Source organism: Sceloporus occidentalis, unplaced genomic scaffold (assembly GCF_023333645.1).
Source record: "Sceloporus occidentalis isolate IW3139 unplaced genomic scaffold, rSceOcc1.0.p SCAF_1, whole genome shotgun sequence".
Lineage (NCBI taxonomy): Eukaryota > Metazoa > Chordata > Lepidosauria > Squamata > Phrynosomatidae > Sceloporus > Sceloporus occidentalis.
In genome coordinates, this window is record NW_028316981.1 from 86,123,550 (window position 1) to 86,141,870 (window position 18,321).

The window sequence follows — 18,321 nt, forward strand, 5'->3', positions numbered from 1 at the left end:
TCTCCTTTGGAGACGCTCCAGTTTCTTAACATCCTTCTTAAATCCTGGGGAGAAGTGACCAGGGGGGTCCCACAGGGCTCTGTCCTGGGGCCAGTGCTATTCAACATCTTTATCAATGACTTGGAGGACAAAATTGGTGGCATATTTATCAAATTTGCAGATGACACCAAATTAGGGGGAGTAGCTAATACCCCAGAGGACAGGATCAAAATGATCTGAATAGACTAAAAAGCTGGGCAAAAGCTAACAAAATGGAATTCAACATGGAGAAATGTAAGGTACTGCACTTAGGGTGGAAAAATGAAATGCACAGATATAGGATGGGGGACACCTGGCTGAATGAAACTACATGTGAAAGGGATCTAGGAGTCCAAGTAGACCACAAGTTGAACATAAGTCAACAGTGCGATGTGGCAGCTAACAAGGCCAATGCAATTTTATGCTGCATCAATAGAAGTATCTCTCTCTCTCTGGCTTTACTTCGCGAATAGAAGTATAGTGTCTTGATTAAAGGAAACAATAGTGCCATTCTATTCTGCTTTGGTCAGGGCACCACAATTCAAAAAGGATGTTGACAAATTGGAGCATGTCCACAGGAGGGTGACCAAAATGGTGAAGGGTCTGGAAACCATGCCTCATGAGGAAAGGCTTAGGGACCTGGGTATGTTTAGCCTGGAGAAGAGACGATTAAGAGGTGATATGATAGCCCTGTTTAAATACTTAAAGGGATGCCATAGTGAGGAGGGAGCAAGCTTGTTCTCTGCTGCTCCAGAGAACAGGACCCGGAACAATGGATGCAAGCTACAGGAAAAGAGATTCCACCTGAACATTAGGAGGAACTTCCTGACAGTAAGAGCTGTTTGACAGTGGAACAAACTTCCTCGGAGTGTAGTGGAGTCTCCTTCTTTGGAGGTCTTTAAGCAGAGGCTGGATGGCCATCTGTCGGGGATGCTTTGACTGAGAGTTCCTGCATGGCAGGGGATTGGACTGGATGGCCCTTGTGGTCTCTTCCAACCGTATGATTCTATGAAATTGTGGTGCCCAGAACTGGACACAATATTCCAGGTGGGGCCTGACCAAAGCAGAATACAGTGGCACTATTACTTCCCTTGATCTAGACACTATACTTTTATTGATGCAGCCTAAAATCGCATTGGCCTTTTTAGCTGCCACATCGCACTGTTGACTCATGTTCAACTTGTGGTCTACTTAGACTCCTATATCCCTTTCAACGTAGTCTCATTCAGCCAGGTGTCCCCCATCCTATATCTGTGCATTTCACGCTCCAGCTTCTCAACAAATACAAGGGGTCACTATCTGTCTGAGGAGTCTTTCCACTTCTAAGAAAACCTTGTGAAATTGATAGGAATTCATAGGGATGCTGTTAAATTAACACCATAAGGAGCTGGCAAATGCACCTCTGTGTAGTTTTTTGTGGGTTTTTCTGGCTATGTGGCCATGTTTTAGAAGTTTACTCCTGACGTTTCACCAGCATCTATGGCTGGCATCTTCAGAGAATGCCTGCCACAGCTGCTGGCGAGATGTAAGGAGAAAACTCTTCTAGAACATGTCTACATTGCCAAGAAAGCCCACAGAAAGCTATGGATGCCGGCCATGAAAGCCTTCGACTCCACCTCTGTGTGTTCGATGCCTAAGAAAACCCTGTAAGACGCATGAGGTGACTTGGAGGCACGCACGCAATGAACTAAAAAGCAATATAAAAGGCATTCTGAGGACAAAGTGGTCCACAGGCGATTTGAAGGCGGCAGCCCTCAGTTTTCATCCCAGTCAGACAGACACCTTCTCTGTGAATGGCATCCCTCCCTTTATCTTCCTGGAAGGCAAGGCTGCTCCTTACCAGAGGCAAGCAAAGCACCGCGAAGGAGGACGACAGACCAAAAGACTGAGTCAGTATAAATATAAAAACCCTCAGTATAAATATAAAAACACTCGCCGTAAATACAAGTATACATCCATGCTTCTTAGTCATACTCAAAAGGGAGGAGGACATTTTGGGGATTCTTCCTGCACAGGAGACTTGAATGGAGGACATGCCTTGGAAAAGGAGGACCTGCTCAAGAAAAATGGAGGACGTGACCAAAATAACAGCTACAAAAAATAATAAAAATAACAATAATAATAAAAAGACGCAAAACACTTGGTATAAACATAAATGCATGCTTCTTAGCCATGCTCAAGAGGGAGAGCATAGAAAGACAGAAATGTAGGACAGGTCCTGGAAAAAAGGAAGACTTCAAGAAACAATGGGGAGGAGCGAACAGGAGAAGAAGAAGAAGCTAAAAAATGGAGGACATAGGGGGATTCCTCCTGGACAGGAAGGAGGACAGGTCCGGGAAAAGGAGGACACTCAGCAGCCTTCCAGGCTCAGGAAAAGCTGTAAGGAAAGGGGCTGGGAAGGGGATGCTAAATCATACTTAAATTAAGCACCAAATATGAAATATTATTTATTATTATTATTATTGTAATATTTGACGTTACGCATTAGCATTAAACATTAATGTAAATATTAAATCTCAAACATGTAATTGAATAATTAAATGTCTAATTAAATATTACTAAAATAATAAGTAATATTTGACATTTAACGTTTACTTTAATATTACATTTAATATCTAATATTAAATATTAAAATGATAGCAAATAATGTTTGATATGAGATATTGACACCGATGTTTAATGTCAGTCTGTAATGTTAAGTATTAAACCAATAGGCAATCTTTGAAGTTTAATGTTTACATTAATGTTAATGTCAATATGTTAGATTAAATATTAGTGTCAATGTTAAATATCAAGCATGGCTTATTATTTTAATATCCAATATTACACATTAAGATCAATGGAAGGGAGGGAGGCGCCCTGCCTGACCTGCTCCTCTTCTCCTCCTCCTCCTCGTCCATCCTTGCTGCCTCCTTTTGCCGCCGCCGCCGCCGCTGCTGCTGCTGGGTCCCCGGGCGCCCTCTCCCTGTAGAGGGACCAGAGCCCGACGTTGGGGAGGAAGACGAGGACGGCCAGCGCCAGCCCCACCGCCTGCAGCAGCCGCCGCTTCTGCTTCCGCCGCATCCGAGGCGCCGGAGAGGGACAGGCGTCTTCCCTGGCAGACAGTGGCACGGCTGAGGCAGAGGCAGAGAGCGCCGGGCCAGGAGCAGGCGCCCCGCCGTCAGCCACTTCCGCCCCGGAGGCCACGCCCACCCCCTCCGCCAGCAGAGGGGAGGGAGGGAGAGGGGATTGCCACGCCCACCCCCAGCCACAGCCCCTCCCCTCCGGCACGGAATGGTACTGCCCTCTCGGCCTCCCCCTTCGGCAAGGAAGGAAGGAAGGAGGAGAGCCAGGAGGCTCTGCAGCCTAGGCCCCCAGAGTAATCCCAGGGTGGGGAGAGCCCGGCGCCTGAGGCTGAGAGAGTGTGACCCGCCCTTTCCCTGACTGAACCCTGGCCTCCGGAGTCAGAGCTAGAGATCTGGATTGGTCCCATAATTGACTCCCTTCTTCGTGCCTCTCCTTCCTTCTCCAGCCAGACTCCCGGCGCCCTTCTTCGGAAGGGCTTCTCTTCTTGCCAGGGCCGCCTCTGAGGAGGCCGAGAGAGTGTGACTCGCCCAAGGCCGGAGCGGAGTCTCTGAGCCACGAGGCCAGGCTGCCTCGAGGAAGGGGAGGCTGTGGAAAGAAGGGCCTTCCAGTCAGAGGGGGAACAAGAGGGAAAGAAGAAGGGGGCCCTGGCAGCTCCCGTGGCCTTAAGAGGCAGCCAAGGACCAGCCCTGCTGGCACCAGGAAGCCAGGGCCATGGCAGCACTCTGGGAGACTGACTGGGAGACACTGGCAGCATCAGCTTCCATAGGCTGCAGGCTACTTCCTCAGATGCATGAGGAATGGCACATGTATCTGAGTAAATAGACTCAGGTCTACGAAAACTGATGCCACCAACTTCTTTCTCTTAGCCTCAAGATCCCTTTGTGCCATAAAGACCACCTGAGTCAAGCTCCAGCCTCCGCAGGCTTTCCTGGAAGTAAGTCCCAAAGCACTCACTTCTGGGGAACCCTACAGAAGATGATTAAAGGTGACAACGAAAGGTGGGGATGGATGGAGGAATCGACAGTGTTTGAGGTGTGAGCTAAAAGAGTTACAAAAGGTAATAGTTGAATCCCATTAAGACTTCTTGCACCTCAAAAAACAACCATCAACCATCAGCTCCTGTGACGCCTTCATCTGAACTTAACTTTTGGTAGTTGTAAGGTGTACATGTTAACATCTAAAGCTGAAAGATTGCATTTACGTATTCAAAGTCTGGAAAACCAGTAGGCAGAGCAGCCAAGGCACAGAGCCTTGCTGCAGCCTCTCTCTCAGTCTTAGTGCCCAGTTCTACTCTGCATGAGCCATTTTGTTCTAAGCATTCCCTTTGTTTGCCAATTGCTGCATTTGTTTTCCCCTCTTTCTGACGCATGATGCACTTCTGTCTATTCAGTAGCTGAATATTTTGTCTTGTCTTTATAGACTTGTCAGTAATTACAGTCATAACAGAAATTTAAAAGGCTTCTTTTTGCCACTACTGCTCAGAAATGTAAATAACAAATTATCCTAAAATTGTAATCTAAAGTGAGCTGATGGCTTAGAAGTTTTTTTAAAAACCTATTGAAAGAGAGTCAGAATAGCTTCCTAATATGAACATGGCTTAGTACCTGCAGAGGTTCATGTAAAAGTGCATGCATCCTTGCATCTGGATCACAGAACTAAATACACAGCACCAAAGATGAAACACTCTCCCGTCCGTGGCCCAGATTCATTACTGCATCTTACACAAAGCAGTGACACAAACTGAGGTCCAAAGCACACTACAGAAATAATCCACTTTGGGACTGCTTTAACTACTCTGGCTCAGTGCTAGGGAATCCTGGGAATTGTAGTTTATTGCAGCACCAGAACTCTCTGACAGAGAAGGCTAAATGTCTCACAGAACTACAGTTCCCAGGATTCCCTAGCATCAAACCAGGGCAGTTAAAGCAGTCTCAAACTGGATTATTTCTGCAGTGTGTTTTGGACCAGTATCTCTTTGTTGGTCTGACTTCCAGGCTATATTGTTTTTTTAAAATGCCCCAGAAATGACAGTGACTTGTCAATATGTATGACTTCATCTGCAATAATGCATCAGGATTTCTTCGTGGTAAAGTGTTAAAATTTGCTGTGCAGGTAACTGAGAATAACTAAGAATTTTAGCTAATGCATAGAGACTTGTATTTGCAGATCTGTGTTGTTCCTTTGCTCTTACTACTGGATCAGGAGCAGCGATGCCATGCCATACACATTGCCTGACACTCCAGTGATCATATGTTTGCAGCCGTATTAACATATAGCACTGCAGGTAATGTCAGATTTCAGATAAATGTTTCTAAAGGTCATTGAACAAGTCTGTACATAGTGCAGAGTACCTGCATCTAAATTTCAGTGCCAAAGACATATGAAAATGCTAGGGTGCCTTTTTTTTCTTAACAGCTTCTCAGGAATGAGCCTTGTAATGATTCATAGTAAATTTGAATAGTGTGTATCTAGCAGGTGGAATATCGTGAGTTGAAAGCCAAGAATAATTTCCCCTTTGGACAAGAGGATAGTCTTGAAATCTCTGGTTTTACAGAGGTGTGAGAACAAATACCAGTAAGCATATTTAGTAACAAATGCTACGCACTGACAAATACTGTTCCATGACATGGCCAAAAAGAGTACATGTCTTGTGAAGAGAAAAGCAAATACATAAAACCAGCCAGACAGGTAATACGCAATACAGTATTATCTGTTTGCCTTTCCAGGACTATAAAACTTGACAATACAGTAAGGAAGTACTGTATGTGATGGTGCTACACAGTGGACTTACATCTGAGTAGACATTTCAGGATTGCAGTATGGTTTTTCTCTTAACCTGCCCCATATCTGCCCCCACTTAAAAAATATAAATTCAGGGCCTAATCCACTAGGTGGCAACCTTCCAGCAAATTTAAAATTCATCACATGCCAGCCAACTAATTATCCCAAAACAACATTTAAGTAACAAATGCTGGTTAGCGGTGTACCTATGTCACCTGTAACTTCAGTTTATGTTGTAGACCTTTAAAGTCTCTGAGGTTTAGAGTTAGTCATAGTTGCGTTATTTCCCTGCTAGAATGCAAGTATTTTCATTTTATCCTGGTATATAAATGAGAGACAGATCTCCACAGATTCATTCCACATGGTTCCTCACAGTCTGGGCTCCCTGCACACTTTGTCATTGTTGTATTTTATTTATTAATGTATTTATTTTATATGCTGCATTTTTCCTAAAGTGCACTCAAAACAAGTCCAGAAAAGATGTTTTTTAAAAAGTAAAATTTTAAAGATACAATGAAAAACATCATATTAATGTAACAAGTTAAAATATAATATCATTAAAAAACATAGAAAAGCCAACACCACAATAAGAAGCCTTCCTGTGTGCAGTTACATATTAAAAGCTTGCTTGAAGAGAAAAGTTTTTGCCAGCTGGAAAAAGGAGAACAGGAAAGGGGACCAGCCTATCCTCCTGTGGGAGGGAGACCCAAAGGGTGGCAGCAGCCACTGAGAAGTCTCTTTGTCCTGTCCTCATCAAGCAAGCCTGTGATGGTGGTGGGGCTGTCCTCGATTGTGCCCTCTTAGTGGTGCAGGGAATAGTATTTTCCCTATTGGATGAACATGTAGCCACTTAAAGTTTTCAATAGGAAGCAAAGGTGTATAATGCAAGTGAGATGTTGTTTTGAGAAGTATACAGCTTGGATCACAGGAATATCCAGTTTCATATTTGCCAACTGGTGGCTTTGTCAGGGTCTAAATACCCTTAGGACTGAAGCATGGCTTTGGCGCGGCTTCCAGCCACTTAGGACGCATGCATCATTTAAACAGCATACCTCCAAAGTGACCCGAAACAGCTTTAGTTAGGAACTAACTAAAAGAATGACACTGGTAGCATGAGCTTTCATAGATTCATTTCCTTGTGATGTTGGCCTTCCCATGACTGACCCCATGGTTCCTACCCTTGGATGCCTTCCATTCCCACCCTAGACCAAGGCCCCCCTTCAGAATCCCTCCTTGGATTTCAGGTGACTGGGTTTCAGGTGATCCTGTTGTGGACTAGGGTGTGTGTGTATTAGATTTGTGTTCTTTATGGTAAGCGTGACCACCCCTTGATTCAGGGTGAATGAAACGAGTCCCAGTTAACAAAATAACAATGTGGTTTATTATCTCCTGTAGAATTAAAGTGATTTATTATATACTGTAGAATAGCATACTTTAACAATTTCCCATCTTAGTTCCAAATATTCAACCCGTGTTATGTCAGATCTTGTCCCTCAATCAATTCAGACAACCAGGGCACATGCACTCCCCAATAACTCTTCCAACTGTCAACCCTTCTCTTTCTTTCCTCTCAGACATACATCCCTGATTTTTATACTTTCTGATCCCCTCTTCACAATCTCTCCAAACTGTGGTTGGTTGCCTTGAAGTCATGTCTGTCTACAACCGCCTTCATACTCATGCTACCTTTTTTTCCAATTAGTCTCAAAGATGCTAGAAGATCCCTTTGCACATTGTAAAGAGAGGGTCTTACAAAGTGTTTGTATGTGTATGTGAACAATTTGGAATTCCCTAGAAATAATAATTAAAAAACCCCAGGGTGTGCTCTAGGACAGGAATAAAAACATCAGTCCTCCAGGAGTTGGACTGCCTTTCCCATAATTCCTCACTATTGGCTGTGCTGATGGGACCTATAGTCCACTGAGAACAACAATCTGTCCACCCTTGCTATAGGAGAAACTAGGTTAGAGATTTGCCACAACAAAGGCATTGTTCATTTAAGGACACAGTACTATGGTTCATTTATACATCTGTAGGCTTCCTCATTACGTTATATACACCTTGGATTTGGAGAGCACTTCAGTGAAAAGAATGTGACAAAGCATATAGTCTCAAGTGTATGCAAAAAGGGGCATATTCTCCCTGTAGTAGAACATCCTCATGATGTTGCAAGTGATAGCATTTCAGAGCTAGTTAGTGCAGAAATGGTAGCTACTTTGATGCATGTTTAAGATTTAGGAAATATTATGTCTTCAATTAGTTAATTGATTTCCCTGGAATTTCATAAAAATAAATGTGAACATTATCCATCATACAGATCAGAATTTATCCCATGTGATTCATACATGATTTGTAGGTACCTAACAGCACAAATGTTGGTGTCAATCATGTATGTTCCTCCATTGAAAACCTCCAAGGACATGGATTGTTTTCTCTGAATATGTATTTGAGTATGTATTAAATTTCTTCAGAATGCCTGGGTTTATTCATGGCTACCTAAATCTTAGATCACATTGACTACAAATATATCTGGCTCACTAGCATTTACATTTTTATATTCACAGGGAAAAATCACCAAATACCTTGGACTATAACAGACATTAAATTAAATTCAAGATGTACTCTATCCAATCAAATTTTTCCACTGTCAAGAAATGTTATTCATTTTCACCAAGACCCCTTAAATGAATTTGCAATTGAGAGAGCCTGACCAATTAGATTTGGACTTAATTTTAGAATATGTTGACTGAGTCCCAAAATAAGAGTTTCATTACATTTTTTATAACCATGGAGCAAAAAACACAGGTGGCCCCTTTCTCGTAGTAGCTTTCTTGGAAAGTAAGGTCCAAAACACACTATAGAAACAATCTAGTTTGAGACTGCTTTAACTGCCCTGGCTCAATGCTAGGGAATTCTGGGAACTGTAGTTTTGTGATACATTTAGCCGCCTCTGTCAGAGATCTCTGGTGCCATAATAAACGACAATCCCCAGGATTTCCTAGCACTGAGCCAGGCATTTAAAGCAGTCTCAAACTGCATTAGTTCTGCAGTGTGTTTTGGACCTAAATGTCTGTTTACAAGCCACCAGTCAACCCAATGAACTTCATAGAGCTTTCTTGGGCATGCAATCCTGAGAGGTGATTTTGCCAGTTCCTTCCTCTGAAATATATTGGTAGCCTACAGCACCTGGTATTCATTGGTAGTCTCCCATACAGGTACTAACCAGGGCTGACCCTATTTAGCCCCCCCTAGAAAGCAGGGCATATTAAGAATTGGGTTTGTTTGTTTTTTGGTCAAGTCAAAACTAGAAATAAATCATGCTATGGAGCTGTGTGGGGAATTCATGAAGTGGTTGTGTTTTAGAAGAAACAGTAAACTTCAGACAATCTTCAGCTTGATTCAACATTCCAGGCATCTTGGTGACAATCGGGATGACACATGATAAAAGTAAAACATTGCCCAATATGATCAGGTTTTTTCCCCCCTTTCACTGGCTGTACTGGCTGAAGATTTCACAGAGGAAAAGTCCAAAAAGCAGCTTTTCCAAGTTCTGACACAGCTGCTGTCTTTGGATGGGGTGAATCTGCTACTCTTTATGAAGCCACAACCAGAGCTTTTCCTTAAGATAGGTCCCCAATTCAAAACCAAATTTTTCTTTGGACAGTTGAATGGATTTATAACCTATCTTCATGAAGAATATACAAATCAGTGTTTGTCATCACAAAATGGAGTATTACTCAACACCAAGGACAGTGGTCTTGTCCAGTATTACTGGGATGTAGAGGTGGGACCATTTGCTTCTCCAGATGATGTTGAGCTGTGATTCCCACCATTTCTGACCACAGGAGTTGCTGGCTGGGGCTTGAGAGGAGTTGCTGTTGACGGGGGTTGAACAACATCTGGAGGGTCACAGACTCCTGGCCTTCTGATCTAGGAAACTGTTGGTACTAATGGGCAATGCCATCTTTTTGTTTTGGTAAAAAGTGCTGGAGAGCTAGCATGGTGTAGTGATTTGAGAGTTGGAGTTTGACTTTGGGGAACAGGATTCGAATCCCCGCTCAGCCACGAAAACCCACTGGGTGACCTTGGGCAGTCACACATACTCAGTATCAGAGGATGGCAGTGGCAAATGCTATCTGAAGAAACATGCCAAGAAAACCCTGTGATACGGTTGCCTTAGGATTGCCATAAGTCGGAAACAACTTGAAGCTACACAACACACAAACAAAAAGAGCTCATGTTTTTTCTACATCACGTTTTATAGCCAGTTTTATGACACTGTAAAATAAGTGTCAGATACTTCAGTAACATGATGGGGCACATACTACACAGTAAATTTAATGGTTTTCATTTCAGCTTTCAATGTAATTTGTCTTTCTTACGTGATTTATTTTTTTGCTAGTTTCACCCTCCCTTTCCAAGGCTTTCTTACACAAGGCAGTAAACTCCTGAATATATTTTCTTGAATCAATACATGAGTCAATTTGGATGAAAATGTGCTGCTAGCGTCTTAGACCATTTAACAGCCTAATTTTCAAAATTATATTTACTTTTGTTTTGGTTTTGCCTTTAAAATTTTGAATGTACCTTTTAACCCTATTTACAATCTGGGGATAGAAATCAAATGCACCTACAACCTGGAGTGGGTTTTGTTACAAATCAGAGATCTTATATTGTAAAATAACATTGAAATCCAGAATTCTTCTCATTGAATATGTGCACAGACTTACACTCATAATAAATAATAAAATAAAAATTTTATTTCTATACCGCCCTTCCTCAGATCAGGGCGGTTTACATCATTTAAAAACATTATACATACAACATTAAAAACAATACAATAAAAACAAAAGCCCCGAGTTAGCCAGTCCTCTTGCCGGTGCAGCGGAAGGAGGTCCATAGGATAACTTAATCGGGGAATGCGTTGCCGAAAAGGAAGGTCTTCAAATCCTTTTTGAATTGGGCCAGGGAGGTGGCCGAGCGGAGCTCTATGGGCAGCATGTTCCAAAGGGCCGGGGCGGTGATGGAAAAAGTCTTCCTAGTCGTGGAGACAAGCCTAGCCCCGGGAACCCTAAGTAGTTGCTGCCCAGATGTTCTGAGGGTGCGGGACGGAATATATGGGGAGAGGCGGTCCTTCAGGTATCCTGGGCCCAAGCCATTTAGGGCTTTATAGGTCATTACCAACACCTTATATTGCGCCCGGAAGCGGATGGGCAGCCAGTGCAGATCTTTTAGCACCGGTGTAATGTGGCTGGCCCTGGAGGTGCCAGTGACCAGCCTGGCTGCCATATTTTGTACCATTTGTAGCTTCCAGGTTTGGTATAAGGGTTGCCCCATGTAGAGTACATTGCAGAAATCCAGTCTCGAGGTTACCAGAGCATGTACCACAGTTTCAAGGTCCCTCTGGGCCAGGTATGGGCGCAGCTGGCGAATAAGCCGAAGCTGATGACAGGTGCTCTTGACCGTCGCATTCACCTGAGCTGTCAGGTGAAGGGACGAGTCAAGAAGCACCCCCAGACTGCGCACGGAGTCCTTCACAGGGAGCGTGACCCCGTTCAGGACAGGTGGAACCACCGCCATTCCTGGACCAGGGGAACCTATCACGAGTACCTCCGTTTTCTCTGGATTCAGCTTGAGTCGGTTTTCCCTCATCCAGCCCATTACTGACTCCAGACAGGCCACGAGAGGAGAGACGCCATCCTCAGTCACTGCATCAGTCGGAGACATAGAGAAGATTATTTGGGTGTCATCAGCGTACTGATAACCCTGCGCCCCATGTCTCCGGATGATCTCTCCCAGCGGTTTCATGTAAATGTTAAATAGCATGGGAGACAGAATGGCTCCTTGAGGGACCCCAGTTTTAAGGGCCCTCTCGTCGGAGCACACGTCTCCCAGCTGCACCATCTGGGACCTCCCAGAGAGGTAGGACCGGAACCACTGGAGCGCAGTGCCCCCGATTCCCACCTCTGCCAGGCGCCCCAGAAGGATACCATGGTCTATGGTATCGAAAGCCGCTGAGATGTCCAAGAGCACCAGCAGGGACACGCTTCCCCTGTCGATGCCCAGACGGAGATCATCGACCAAGGCGACCATGGCCGTCTCAACCCCGTAACCCGCCCGAAAGCCAGTTTGAAATGGGTCCAGATAATCCGTTTCATCCAAGACCGCCTGAAGCTGGATTGCAACCGCCCTCTCGATCACCTTCCCCAAGAATGGCAGCAGTGAAACTGGCCGATAATTATTATACACCAGGGGGTTGAGTGAGGGCTTTTTCAATAGAGGTTTTACAATGGCCAATTTAAGGAGAGATGGAAATTGCCCTTCCCTCAAAGATGTATTAATAATCCGTTGCAGCAACAGAGTTACTGCCGGTCCCCCCTGGGCTGCTAGCCACGAGGGGCAGGGATCAAGAGAGCAGGTCGTCTTCCGAACGCTTCCGAGGATCTTGTCCACATCATCGGTACTTACCAACTCAAACTGATCCAGTTTAACAAAGTCCACGGAGGCTCTGGATGCCTCTACCCTAGGTTCTGCCTGAATGTCAGCGTTAAGACCTTCGCTTATCCGAGAAGTTTTATCCGCGAAGAAGTTATTAAATTGGTCGCAGCAGGCCTTAGAAGGTTCAAGGATCTGGTTCAGGGCAGGAGGGAGCTGAGTTAGCTCTCTGACTACCCTGAACAACTCTGCTGGCCGCGACTCCGCGGACGCGATACGAGCACCATAGAACGAGTTCTTTGCTGCTCGTATCGCCTCTCCGTAGTCCTCTAACCGTTGGGCTAGGAGAGTCTTGTCGTCTAAGCGAAGGTGTTTCCGCCAACGGTACTCTAGCCGTCGCAGCTCCCGCTTCCTTGCCCGGAGATCTTCCGTGTACCAGGGCTTACATTTGGAAGCGGGTCTGAGAGGGCGCTTGGGAGCGATACTGTGTATAGCCCTTGAGAGACTGGTATTCCAGATACCAGTCAGGGCATCAACAGAGTTGCCGTCACTTCCAACCATGTGTCCCTCTAGGGCTTCCTGGAACCTTTTGGGTTCCATCAGCCTTCGAGGGTGGACCATCCTAATAGGTCCACCACCCCCGGGAGGGATCTGGGAAGAGACCTTGATATCCGCCTCAACCAGGAAATGATCCATCCATGGCAGGGGGGAAATATTAGTTATTTCCGCCCACGGATTTTCCGCATCAGAACAAAAGACCAAATCGAGAGTATTACCCGCACAATGCGTAGGACCCAATATCAGCTGGGACAGGCCCATGGCCGCCATGGTATCCATGAATTCACGAGCCGCACCAGGTGGAACATAGCTGGCCATGAGGGAGATGTTGAAGTCGCCCAGGACAAGTAGCCTGGGCATCTCCAGCATCAGTTCAGCGACCAGCTGTGTCAGCTCGTTAAGGGAGTCCGTTAGCGCACGGGGTGGCCGGTACACCAACAGAATCCCTAGGCTGTCCCTCGCCTTTAGGGTCAGGTAAATACACTCGATATAGGACGTCTGTCGGATGTGGTTCCTGGTGAGGGGCACGGTGTTCCTGTGTATCAAGGCCACACACACCCCCGCCCACCTAACCTGGGCTGGTCCTTCACCGAGAACCCGGCAGGCAGGGCCTGAGCCCACACAGCATCCCCTTCAGGCCCAAGCCAGGTCTCGGTAATGCAAGCCAGATCGCAACTTCGGTCCTCCAACAGATCGTGGAGGATGTGGGTCTTGTTGTTGATCGATCTGGCGTTGCACAGGAGCAGCGACAGGGTTTGTGGCACGGTTGGAGTGACCCTCAGGTCCCTTAGATTGCCTGCCTATTGTACTAGATAGGTCTTTGGTCTATCCATCATGACTAGAAGTTGCGCTAGCATGAGGTTGTGGTTTGAGTGTTGGAATAGGCCTCTGGAGACCCGGGTTCAATTCCCAGCTGAGCAATGGAAACCCACTGGGTGACCTTGGGCAAGTCACACTCTCTCATCCCCAGAGGAAGGTAAGGGCAAACCTCCTCTGAACAAATCTTGCCAAGAAAAACCCATGATAGCTCTGCCTTAGGGTCTCCATAAGTTGTAAAGAACCTGAAGGCACACAACAACAATGACTAGGAGCCACTGATAGTGTGTCCTCCATGTAGTTGTTCAATTGCCATGTCAAGCCATCTACATTTTGCAGCCAACTCCACATTTTGTAGCAGTGAATTCTACAGTTTAACTGAGTGAAGAAGCACTTGTTTAATACAGGATCACCCACTGTTCATCTTCATTGAATGACCCTGAGTTCTAGTGTAACAGGCATGGTCCCCTACCCTTGTCTCTTCGGACTGAGGTTCATTGTCATTTGTAAACTAATCTCTATCTCAGTGGTGGGCAAAACTGTGGCCTCTAGTGCTCCATTTTTTTCTATTGCAAAATAAATTCTTACTCCCTTCTCCAAAGTGGCTTTCTGTGACCCTCAGGCCATTTTAGTCCCAGGGAAGGTGAAGGCCTTTTTTTTAAATAACTGTGACATCAAGCATTCTGCTGGTCTACCAGAATTGTAGCCCAGCATCCAAACTACCACACCATGCAGGTTCTCTGTGTGGAACCAAAACATTAGATAGCCTTCACTTCAGCTAGCAACAATAGGATATATGATTTCATTGATAATCAGGTGAACATGGGGCAATACCAGGAAGTCCCTTTGACTGTAAGTGCCATGCCAAAAGGGAACATTTTCAGCTCAGTGATTGCATTCCTCCTGTGGGTGGGCTAAGGAGGCAGGTCATGACCAAGACTGGAGGAGATGAGGCCAAAGCGGTGTGTGTTGGCTTGATGCAGTTCTTCTCAATCCTGATATTTCTTTTTTCCACCAATCATGCAAAGCATAGCTGCATTCTCTTCAACTGCTCTGGAGTAAACCACAGTGTTTTCATGCTTGCAAAGTCCAGCTTAGTTTTATGCAGGGTTCAGAAGATGAAATACCTTTAAATATTTCTGATCTATGATTAAGAATAACAGCAGAAATCCCATGGTTTATAGTACGATTCCATTTTAAGTGCCATGTTAGCATCCCATGGGATCCTGGGTTTTGTACTTTTGTCAGAGCTACCAGAGAAAGTCTCTGGCTGGTAATTCTAAAGGCTCCTCTTTAAACTGCAAATCTCAGGACTGAGTAGAATGGGACTGTCAGTTAAAGTGGAATCGTAGAGCTATAATTGTGTAATGTGAAAGTGTTCCATATTATGTGCCCTTGTACTAGTTTGTTGTTGCATTAGAGCATGTGACTTGCTCAAGGTCACCCAGTGGGTTTCATGGCCAAGCTGGGAATCAAACCCTGGTTTCCAGAGTCATAGTCCAATACTCAAACAACTATACCACTCTTGCTTTCTAGTATCTATTATTGGGCCCAGCCTCGATTAAGAAGAAGAGCCCTCCCTCCAGTCCATCTGCCTTGGTCCAGGCCTCAGAAGGAGAGAAGAACTGCTGGACCTGATCCCCTCCCCTCCACCATTCCCTTCTCCTTTTGTCTCGTGTCTTTTAGATTGTAAGCCTGAGGGCAGGGAACCGTCTATAATCCCCTCTGTTGTAAGCCGCCCGGATTCCCAGTGATTGGGCGGCATATAAATAAATCCTACTATTATTATTATTATTATTATTATTATTATTATTATTATTATTATCTGGCACTACTAGTACCTGGCAGTAATGAGAGGATACTGCCACCTCTGGCCACTACTGTAAATGAGAATTCAGAAGGGGATGTTAACTCTTCCTGTGGAACAAATAATTGCTCACCTCCCTTGTCAGCCACATGCTCAAATCTCAAGGCCTCAATAATGAAATCTCCTTGGGAGGACTTTAGTCAAAGTAAAATTGATGAGGACAGTATTGATTGTTCGATATGACATTCTAGACATAGACCGTGACAAAACCAGACCTGACATAGGATGCATATTATTGCAGGATTTTCTTTCTGATCCTACTGGATTAAAGTTGTTTACAGTCGTACGACATATTCCAAAAGTCAATGTTAGCAGCTGCCTTGGTTTACTTTTAACAAACCTAGGCTTAGACTCGGGGAAATTAATACCCTGTTTGCCAAAACCCCAGGTATTCAGGCATCATGTGGTTATAATTTTTGTGGTCTATTGGGAAGAGAGACAAAATGGGAACATTGTTTCTACAGATGTAGCAGGCTTAAAAACAACACATCTCATAGAAGAACTTTCCTGGTGCATAATGTTTTAACCCCATTCTGTCGTTTATACTGCCTATATGCTTTATTGGGCAGTTTCTTGTGGCAGACAGAAGTTGTAGCTGTGTAGGCTTAGAAACAGTGGTTGAAGAGGTAGGTGGATGTGAAGGAAGGATAACTCACTAGAAAGTTCAGCCAGGACACACAGGATATATTCTGTAGTGGGCTACAACAGATACTAATACAAGAAGGAAATAATTTGTTCTCTCTGACAAACCTCTCATTAACCTCCCTTTGAATAATAGCTTTTGTATTACTTGAGGGGTGGGGGAGCATGGAAGAAATGTTGCTGTTGGTTGCTGTATATGTTACTAATGTTCTCGGGGTTTTTGCAAACTAAACAACCATGGAACATACTCCCAGGACAAACAGAAATATTTTATTCCTATCTGGAGGCTGGGATCTTTTTATCCCAGCAGCAGCCCTCCCCACTTTCAAACCTGTGATGATAGTTTTAATTAAAGGGCATTCCTCTGGATGGGAGTGGGAGCACAGGGTATTTATGCGAGAAAAGCTTTTTTGGGGGAACACTGTATCTTTAACAAAGAAGACATGGCCATCCAGATCTCCAGAGACAATAGTGAGCAAAGACGCAGGGGAGATCTGTGACTATCCAATTGTCTATACATTTTGAAACCTAATCACCTTCCTTCATCCTCCCTCTCCTCCCTACTGGCTGGAGCAGTCAGTGTGGATTGAAAATACTTTCTAAAAAGTCCCAACTGGTAATAAATGAAGATCTCACTTTTTTTGCGCAATAGTTTGGACAGGCCCTTTGATTTGTGCCATCCCTTCCACCTGCTCTACATGTACATGCATAGCTGTAAAAAAGGGCAGAATGAGAAACGCTTTCCAGTGCTTAACAGTGATAGTTATATGCATTGGAGATACTAACACTATTGTCATAAAACATTGATTTCAATTGAAATCAGTGGGTCTGTGACCTCCAAATAGAAGTCTTTCCAATCCACACTCACTAGAGAGATGTTACAAGTGCTAGCTTGAGGTCTGGAGAAACATGTATGCTCCCCTTCAGAGATATACGGGTTGTTGTCCAGTATCTTGCTGGCACAGGCAAAAAGTGGATAAGGACAATGGTCTGCCAAAGGGCATGCAACAAATAAGTGAATGAGCTGGAGCTGGTCTTCATGATATTGCATAAAGCTTTTTTTTAAGTAGGCCCCATTGTTCTTTAGGAAGCCTACATGGCATAGCCTATGTTGCATCATTTAATTTACTCATTTATTATTTAATTTTTATTATGCTCTTCTCCCTATGGGACTCAATACTACTTATAGTATAGACTGAAACAATATAAAACTAAAAGGCTTTATTATACAGAAGTTAAAAACAACAAACAAGCAGTGCTATCAAAAACTAATTTAAAATAGCTTTAAAGACATTTAAAATATAATAATGAAGCTAAAAATACATGTTAACATTTAATTTCAGTGTCAAAGATTTTGATAGCTGTGGCTTTCACAATGGTGCCAGGTATAAAAAACTATTATTTAGACAAGACTCTTACTCCCATTCCTCCTAAAGAATTTAGGCTATCAGGATTATTTTCTTTCCTAAATACTGTATTAAAAAAGATTCAGGAAACTATCCTGTTCTCCCTGGCAGGGCAACAGAGAAATCATTGGATGAGGTGGAAATAGTACCCTGCTAGTAGAAAGGAAGGCCTCAGCATAAAAAATAGAAGGGAAGGATCTCAGGATCTCAGACACTGGAAACCACAGCAAAAAATAACAGAAGTAAAAGAAATTCCCTGAATTGACTATGGGCTTGACAGACAGCCCAACAGGGGCGGCTCTGAGCCTTCCCTGGAAGGTCTGGGTTGGGGATGTGGCAACCAGATGCCATGCCCACAACCCGCTGGAAAAAGGTGCAGTGAAACACGGCTCCTATTTCTGGCGCTACAGGGGCACCATAAGAGCCCACAGTGTGGCCTTATGACATGCCTCGTGAGCAGCAATGTTTAGGCACTGTGTACAACAGACATCATGATGGTGTGCACTGTCTGTCCAGTCATGCACCAAGATGTCACCTGGGGCACGCGGTAGGGTTTCTGAGCATGTAAACACTCAGCTCCCACGCAACCCGAAAGGCACAAAGTGCCGGTCTGTCCAGGCACTATATCTCAACAAAATGAATCATGTTCAGAAAGTAAGCATGTATATAATCAAAAATATCAAAATATGATTACTAAACCATGTCAATACCCAATAGCAGAAATATGCAAAA

The 18,321-nt window shown here is 44.4% G+C and overlaps 1 protein-coding gene across 1 annotated transcript in view; it reads right to left on the reverse strand.

Annotated features, from left to right (window-relative positions):
• The window catches only part of LOC149321754 (polypeptide N-acetylgalactosaminyltransferase 10), a 64,106-nt gene extending 61,000 nt beyond the window's left edge, over positions 1–3,106 (reverse strand). The window contains exon 1 of the mRNA XM_089528034.1: positions 2,887–3,106. Coding sequence (XP_089384160.1) covers positions 2,887–3,081 — 195 coding nt within the window. The 5' untranslated portion in view covers positions 3,082–3,106. The remainder of the gene's footprint in view (positions 1–2,886) is intronic.
• Between the last annotated feature and the right edge of the window lie 15,215 nt (positions 3,107–18,321).